The 9,453-nt window shown below is 36.0% G+C and overlaps 1 protein-coding gene across 1 annotated transcript; it reads right to left on the minus strand.

Annotated features, from left to right (window-relative positions):
* Positions 1–891: 891 nt before the first annotated feature.
* On the minus strand, positions 892–4,015 carry LOC104161314 (protein unc-13 homolog C-like; the record flags this gene model as incomplete). Its single annotated transcript, XM_009699692.1, has 1 exon — positions 892–4,015. A coding segment is annotated over exon 1 (2,962 nt), but the record flags the coding sequence as incomplete, so codon positions are not given.
* Positions 4,016–9,453: the final 5,438 nt, after the last annotated feature.

Genomic DNA, 9,453 nt, shown 5'->3' on the forward strand with positions numbered 1-9,453 from the left:
GAAAGCAAAGATTCAGTCAAGGTGACAATTACCATCTGGCTAGCTATGGTAATTACGTGTTCCCAATAAAATGCATGTGCAATATTATAACATTAGCATTACAGTGTATGTTAATATTGAAAATCACCATATTTATGTATTACTAGAGGTATTAAAGTTATGTATATGACTGTCTGCTGTGAAGTCTGTTAATGAAGATAAAGATCATGAATCAATCTGCATCAACACTCTCTGTGAGTTGAATTCCTTTCTATCACCTCTTCATACATAGATGCTACTATTTACACTTCTTTTCTCTTTCCTCCACACCCTTCTCTTCTCTTTTTTGGAGACTAACTACTTGTTTGAGGGCTTACTGGGAGGACAACTAAGGACAGAATTAAAATCAATTTAGACTTGCACTCTCACAGGTACATAACAAGTTACAGGCTGCATACAGGATGCAGAACACTGCTCATCAGGATGAATATAGAATCAACCATGCCCTGAAAACTGTTAAAGAAAGCACTGTAATATCTGAACACTCTAGATTACTCCTGTGAATACATTTATAAAGCTATAAGAAAACCAAGAACAGTGTACTGTTTAGTTATTTTTATAAGATTTAAATACTGTGAAATTTAATTTTCAAGTTACTGAAATTCAAAGCAATACAATTGCTTAGAAGCATGTTCGACTAAACATACTCAGAAAATTCCTTCAAAGCAAACTTGTAAAATTTTAGCCTTTTGACTTCCATGGGACTATTCCACCCTATGAACAAAATCAGATATAAGCAGAATTTTTGTCACCAAATTCAATGGAAGCAGGATCAGGTACCACACAGAAATTAGTGTTCAACTCTAGTAAGAAAAATGTTTTACTTAAAAGACAATATTAAAATACCATTACCTCCAGCAAAGATCTTCTCTTCCAAATCATTCATTTGTTTCTTGTATGCTTTTAAAGCAGCTTCTTTAAATGATGGTCGTATTCTTTTTTTCTTTGGAGTTTCAGTAAGCATCTCTGGGACGTTCTGATTTTCATCTTCCCTTACTTCTATGTCAGCAGCCATGTCACTTTCAACTTCCAATATCTCTTCACTGACCACACTGTCAAACTGTGTGTCATATTGCTCCTCTGGTAGTATTGCATATAGAGTTTCATACGAAGGCTGCCCCAGTTCATATTCTTGGACCTGCTCACTAGTTTCACTACTATTAGTTCTATTTTCTAGTTTAGCAAGGACTTGTTCCATTACTTCTACATAGTCCGTTTCATTCTCACCAGGAGGTTCAATTAAGTCTTCCTCATACTCTGCTTTGTAGCAATAAGGCTCAGCATAAACATCAGAATCGAGTGTTGTACTTGATTCATTTGCAGTAGACTGAGATAAAGTTCTAAACCTTCCCATGAAAGATGATCCACTGTCTTCATACCCACTTAAACTTTGTGTACTTTTATTCCAGACTACTTCTAACGCTGACTTAGCGCGTTGAAGTGTAGATCCAAATTTAGGAAAGCTGAAAGTCTTATCAGAAAGATCTATGCTTAACCGGCTATGCCACGATTTAGGGGCTGTTTCTTCTGAGTCATCGCTCGGTAGTTCACTCTGACTTCGGTACATCATAGGCAACCTGTTTTGATTCTGATAAGAGGAGATAGAATTTGTTTCCTGATAATCATCGTATTGACCCGTCCGCTGACTTTGTGATTCACTATCAAGTCCTGGACACGATGGAGAAGTTCCATCAAGGGTAAAATCATAGCTTTCAGTATCATACTGGAGATCAGAACTTTGGCACTTTCCAAAATCTATCTGTTGATCTGAAGGGCTGCTCACATCATACACAAAAACTTCCTGTGTGGATGAGTCTAGGCCCAAATCTTCCCCTTGTTCCAACTGATTCCAATCTTTCCATGGGGAAAGATCATCATGTAAAGAAAGCTGAGAATCACTATAGTCATTTCTGTCTCCAGATGCACATATTATTCCATTGCTTACTCCACTATCAACAGTTTCCGTGTTCTCTACTTCATTTTGGGCTGGACACTGTTGCATATCTTGGACAAAAGTCTGTTCCTGGGAACTGCCATACCAGTTTGTAGAATCATCTTGCCTTCGCCGCCAAAGTTCTCGATCAGAGGAAGACAATAGCGAACTGCCATTTGTTCTGCTAAAATACTGATTTTCTGAAAAATCCTCAGAGTAAGACTGACACAATTTTGAGAAATCTGACTCTGAACGGCTAAGTTTTGGTGTTGCAAAGTCATTCTGTAAATGCCATAGAGGAGTCATGTCTGAATAATAGGTCTTTGATTGTTTTTCCATGTTGTCAAATTCTGGTGACTGATGGCCATAACATCTGTTTGAAAAGGTGTTATTGTCAGCAGTTCTATTTAGGTCTTTAGTATTTAAGGACTCAATACTCCCCTTCGTAGTGCTTCTTTTTATTGGAAGTGCTGGTTTAGATATCTTTGCATAACTGTTCTTATTTATATCTGATTCCAAGTCTTTATCGCTGTCCGGTGACTCCCAGTCATGCATTTTAATTTTTGTCTCCACAGTTAAAAGCTTCATATCCATACTCTCATACGTCTGAGAGGAAGGTAGTCCTCTTTCTTTTTTGTCTTTTATGTCATGGGAAAATATATCTGTAGAAATTCCAATGCCAGTTCCCTTAAGTTTATAAGACTTTTTTAAAATCAAATCTCTCTGTTGTGATGACTCAAAGTAAACAAGAATGGGTCTTGGCTTTGCATTTGGACAGTCTCTTTGTTGCCCCAGTCTTTGGGCAAACTCAATTTTAATAGTGCTTTGTGCCTCTGAGAACCCCATTTTCTCTATTAATATTTTGTAAACTATGCTTTCAGTTTTTTCAAGCCTCTCTTCAGGCACATTTAGAAACCTAAGACTTGCTTTGTTTCCTGGATGGCCTATCTGCTTAATGTAGTCATGTATGTCCCGAGTTTCTCTTCTGGACTGTACAAACCCAGTTCGCAATTGTTCAATTTCATTTTGTACAACTTCTACACTACTAGAAATTTCATCAATTGATTGTTTCAGAGCATTAACATGCCCTCTTAATTCAGAGAGTTCTGTTTCAATTTGACTTATTCCCTGAAGCTCTTTAAAGATCATTTCCATAACATCATGGGTTTGACTAATACAACCTGTCGAACTAAAGCCAGGTTCAAGAGTATTCGACTTCTGGTGACGGCCAGTTCTGTCTAGAGATTTACTTCTCAAGCCCCATGTTTTCTTCCATGTGCTTAGTTCCGAGTCTGATGATACACATTCTTGGCTCTTCTTCCATTTCCTTAGTTTTCGTAAAGCTCCCAGCTTCAGTGTGTGTAAAGTGCGTTCTCCATCTGAACTTCCATCAGATGGTGCAAGGCTGCTTAAGCTTTTTCTGTTGCGTCTCACAGGCATTGTGTGTGATAAGTATTCGTTTTTCTTGCTAGTACTTTTTACTTCACTTAATGACTCAGAATATGAACTATCATTTGAAGACAGATCTTGAACTACATCTTCATTATCGGTGTTTGTTACAAAAATATGCTTTTGCAGTCCATTGGCAATAGCAACTCTGTAACTGAATGTTGGAGAAAGTGAAAATTCTCTATTACTTTCCTCTTCTTCAGTTGATAAGTTGCGAGCAGATGGACATTTGGCGATCTTTTTAACAGTGCTTTTTAAAGTATTCGAAAATTTTGGATTCTTTGTTTGTCCAATCTGAGTTAAGTCTTGTTCCTTTTTGCTCTGACAACTCTCTTTCCTTTTTGTACTATTTCCCGATTTCTTTGTAAACATTCCTTTGCAAATCTTATATATGCAAGATGAGATCAGGCTCTTAAAGAGGGCAGAAACCATGGAACATAATTTATATTAAGCTGTTTCCATAAAACACAATTTTTGATCCAGACAAGTATTTGTTTCTCCAACAGGATCATCAGCAAATATTTCATCAACAGAGACTATAGACATATAAACTACGGATGTTCTGGTATCATTTGACAGAAAAAGAAAAAAAAAATCACACATCTGCTTGTTCGAAACCAAATCCTGAAGGGGTTTTGTATATCTTGCAAAATCTCGCTCTGTTGCGCATGGCTTCTTGAAGTGTCTAAAAAGGAGGGAATGACATTACAATGGCTGCCAAACAAACTTGTCATTCAATAATACTGATGTTGTTTTAACTGGGTTACAATGGTCACACAGTGGAGTTAAGTATTTATTTATACTTTCCCCATAATTGTCTGAATAGAATTTTTCATGAACAATTGAAGCTGAAAGCAGTTCTAGGCAAATATTTTTAACATAAATGAATAGGCTATATTTATTTACAGGCTTATTTGTCCAGTTTAATTCTCTGACTTTAACTAAGATATTTGGTATTAACACTGTCTGCTTTCCTTCAGAGTAATGACATTTCAATTTAGATCCACGTGACATACAGCAGTGCTCAAAAAAATGACAGGGGAACAAGTTGTTACTAGCTAGTAAAACAGAAATAGAAAGGTCTCTCTTGTTTAATTTTTTGGAGCAAGGTAGGATTTTGTGCAACAAATCAGTATTGTATCCATGAAGTACTGTTCTATCTTGAGATGGCTATGCTTTGAGAAATAGATGCTTTCTTTTTGTATCAGACTTTAACATATGTTATGATAAGCCAGGACTTAAAGTGAGCATACCTTCTTGGTTTCTCCTCTTTAAGAGGAAAAAAAACCCAAACCAAAACAAAACCATAGAAAATAACAGAAAATCATAATGACAACTGATGGAACATTTTCATCCAGGTTACTAAGTTTTATATTGTTCTGGTTGCAGAAAAAATAAAATCAACACAAAATGAGAAGAAGAGAGAGAAACAACTATGATTTACAAGTCTCAGGACAAAACCAGGTGCCATTACAACAGGAAAGCAGTTTGATCTAGAATACAGAAGAGTAAGAAAATATTTCATGAGGTATCTGGAAGCTTCTATTCCATAAAATGTTCCATAGAAATGTTTATCAATGCATTTTAAACATATAAATGTACTTTTTTGTACAGTGTATCATTTACCTCCCAGTCTCATAGCTACCAAAAACTAGACAAATATCTCATAAAAATCCAACAAAGTAGTAGTTCGTAAAATGGCCATTTCAGTTTCTAAAATAGCTAAAAATTCTTTGGCAGAATAAGTTTATTTAGATACATGGTATGTGAAGGGTTAAAATTTGCTCTGTGTTGTCTTAAGAGAAGGATAAGACCGATCCTCCTTGTCTGCAAACAGCATGGCACTGTATGAAACATTATGGTCCGCTCACACACCTTAAGATCTGGTCTTTTCATTACACTTTGTCTTCCCTGATCTTACTATTATATTCATGTTATGGTCAGTAATAAACACTAACTACTGATTCATACTGCAGCAGCAAAATGCACTATGTTGAATAGAGCCCAAGCAAAGCTGGTAAAAGCCTGGGTTGCTTCTGGAATCCTGGAACAGAGGACGTAAACAGACTTATTTCTTTTCCAATCATAACAAAATTGGGATGCAGTCCAAGAGCGAGCAGAACAAGAATAGACAACATTCTTCATCTTTCCCAAAGTTACTGCCTGTTACTTTATAAAAGGTGAAAATTTTGTGGAACATAAATCACATTTTTAACATACATGCATCAGCATAGCTCTTGTGACTTCTTCTTCCAGGCTTATGCCTGAAGTCAGAGTACTAAGAGTGAAGCAAGTAGTTTGGAAGCAAAAGAAAGCTCAGTGAGACTGCATGCGATTTCAAGGCATGCAAATGGCATGTCTCAGAATATTACAAAGCTCTCACTAGAGCCAAGGCTGCCTCGTTTTCACATATTAGTAGTAGAGGAAGGAACCATCCCGGAACACTTTTCAATATCAAAGGCATGTTTCTAGATGCAGAAACACTTGTTAACCATTCAGCTCTTACACTGAATGTTTGTAAGCATTTATTGAACAAGATTTGAAGTGTGACTGCCTGCCTCCTCTGCCCACACCATCACAGCTTTTTAAGTGCCCTCTTATAGAAACTTCACTCAAATGCCTTGGACATTCTTCTCATTGAAAAGACTTCAAACCAACAATGTATAAAGAAGCTAGAAGGCTTGTTTACTGGCTCAGCCTACAAAACATCAACAGATAATGAAGTTATTGGAATCTAGAACCTTTCCATTCGTTTTAAATAAGGTTTAATTTTTCTCTGTAGAAGAATCTTGATTTCATAGCCAGCTATACATATATGTTTTACCCAATGCCTAACCTATGCTTTTTGTCAGAGATTACTGGAAGTATTAGAAATAGCTGCAAATTCAGTACTCAAGTTATTTAAACCTGATTTCTGACAATGCCATAGTAAATTAAAAGTTGCACTGTTCAAAAACACAGAGATCTGTTAAATGGAGCAGATTTATGTTCTCTCATGCGAGTTCCATTCCATGTCAGCTATATTAGTCATATGATCTATTCATCAGTTTACAGCCTACCATTGCTCTGTCAAATACTAATTTTCTAAAACTGTATATCTATACATGGAATCAAGTTTGAGTCGTTATAGGTCTCACCCATTTATTTTTGTAAAGATTTGCAAATGGTTGTTCTTACCATTTTAAATCAGTGTAGATTAAAACTCTAGGAAATAAGGAACAGTCTTTTGAGAAGCATATAGGACTAAGTCTATTATTTTAATGAGCTGCAAGTTGTCATTTAGTGACTTTCTGGTTTTATCTAGGTCTCCCAATAAGTTACATGTTTATTAACTTAAATCAATTTATATGATAAAGTTGAACACAGATGGGTTTACCCATTCTAACCATAAGGAATCAAGCAGAAATGTTAGAGCAGTAAAGTACAGACTTTACACTAGATGGATATAGAGCAGGAAAATAGAAACTGTTACGGATTGTGAGATTAGAAATAAAAGAAACTGTTAATGTGTTCCTTCTGTAAAGAAAGGACACAATGACACTTCCTTCAACTTTTTACCCATAGCAAGTCTGAATATAGACTTTTGTCAATCAACTTGATGGTGAAAGGAAGGTAATTTGGATTGATTTCAAGGAAATGGTTGATAAAAAGCCTTGTCAAAATAAAACTTGTCAGTTGGAAGCATCACGTATAAAGGATCTTATTCCCAAGTCTAAAACTAATGTGTCAGGTTAGAAGGCAGGCAGAGTGGGCCAGGTTAAGTGTGACAGCTTTTTAAATAATGTAAGCAGTGTATTTTAGTTACATGTCTGAACACCAGATCCTCATAGATTCCCCAATTTTTTTTCATGTTATCAAATCCAACCCTCTATTTTTATAGAGAAAGAAAATTGAATAATCTTTAAAAAATAATTTCTGTATGTAAAAAGAATAGCTAGATCACTGCTGACCTTCTGTTCAGATCCCAGTAAATGAAGCTGTAGAGCAGCAGCCCTCTACATTCAGAGGTAGCTTTGTGAATGCAGACTGTCTGCAAAAAAGCAAGAAACGGGCAGAACTGTAGCCCTGCTTAACCTTTACACTATTAATCAACTGCAAGGAGCCTGTGTGTATTGGAAGGGGACAGGGAAGAAGATGAGGCTAAAGTGCAGTCTCCTTCTATAAAAAGCCATACGGCAGTTCATGTTCACAACACCAAGACAGTAGGGGAAAACAAACAAACAAAAAAAAACAAACAAAAAAGCCTTTTTCTGCAGCAATACCACTCTGCAGTACTGCCAAAGTAGTCACTATCGCCTATAGGTAGTGGCATCTATTTGTGACATGCAAAATACTTTACAGAAATGAATTAATCACATATGACAAAAAATGTAAACAAACGACTTTGCAGCTGCAGAAACTGAGGCTAAGAGAGGTTCTCTTACTATCAGATACATAAGGAATCAATAACAGAATAACTAGAATTCAGATGTACAGATTTTTCAAGTACGGTCTTTTACTAGTCTAATGGTCACCTGGGAATAAGGTTATCCTGACATAACTGTACTTACCATCTGTGTATGTCTGTTGGGCGAAACCTATGCTACCTTTCTTTAGACAAGCATAACTGTATATACTCCAGATTGCTTCATTAATTTACTGTAACAGTAGCATTATACTGACAATCATTTCAGATGACTTAACCCAGAGGAACTTAATTTGGAACAATTATGTGCTCCTTTATATTCTTCATAAATTCTCCTTATATTCTTAAATACTGACATTTTAAATCTCTGTTATTGGTGAGTCTCTCAAGGTAAAATGATACTTATCTTAATACTGTATGCTACATAGCATCTATACCATGCAGCACAAGCTACGTAGATGACCTGCCTGCAGACCCTGGCAAAGTCAGGGACAGCAGCAAGAAAGTAGTTCTGCTTTCTCTTTTGGATAATTACTCTTTGTTTCAGGAATTCCTCAGGTTTTCATCAGCAGAGTTTTGCCCTATCCTATCACCCCCTCCAACATTCACATGAGAGCATGGAGTGCTATCAGCACTCTCATTTGGCTAGAAAGCTATTCATATTGTCCGTCAATATCATTTGGAAAGTTCATTATATCTGCTTATTTATCTGGTGACATTTCTTTATGGATCCATTAAACATGTTGCCTTTCTATTTATGGGGAATATTACCAATACAACTAACCACCAAACTGCTGTTTCAAATCCCAGTCTAAAGAGACTACAATCTGCTTATTTTTTAAGCCACAAGGCCTACCGCTGTCCTGAAGAGCTTGCACATATGCTCCTCAAGTACACCATGGAATCCAATCTAAATATTTAACAGTCATACTGCAAGACTGGTCATTCTTATCTTTTGACTTATCTGTTCTTTCAGCATACAACTTAATGGAATTTAAAGATAACAGAAGCAGCAAGTAGCACATGCTTAAAACCGACTTTGGCTCATTGTGATTTACAACAGTGTCTGAAACAGAAACCATCTACAGAATTTTGTATGTTAGTGAATTAACTCAGTGGTTTAACAGTTATTTACAATTAAATTACTTTGTAATATCTAGGAGCACACTGTCTTCAGGACAGCTTAGAAGAAAATGTAAATTCCCAGCTAGCTACAATGAGTAATTATTCTGGAGAGAAAAGTCATCTTCACTGCTCCCTTACTGCTATGATCACTATGGAAAAAGAAGAATTTTGCGGAGTCAAAGATGTTTTTTCCCCATTTACTGTTGAAGACAGACATGAGTTGAAAAAATATAAACACTTTCATTTTGCAATATTTTTTCTTACTTTAGTTACACTACTCTCCACACCTTTGTACGTATTTGTGATATTTGCATTTCTCCGAGAAGTCTTGCTACAGCAACTGTGAGGCTAAAGTTGCCCATCAATTATTTATGAACTACTAATAAAACTGTTGAAGACATTTAAAACACTATTTATTTCTTTAGAAAAGAATGTATAGTATGGTATTTATAATACCAGTATGAAAATTATATTTGAAGCAATTGTCCTTAGAGGACAATGG

This window comes from Cariama cristata, unplaced genomic scaffold (genome assembly GCF_000690535.1).
Source record: "Cariama cristata isolate BGI_N322 unplaced genomic scaffold, ASM69053v1 scaffold26974, whole genome shotgun sequence".
Classification (NCBI taxonomy): Eukaryota; Metazoa; Chordata; class Aves; order Cariamiformes; family Cariamidae; genus Cariama; species Cariama cristata.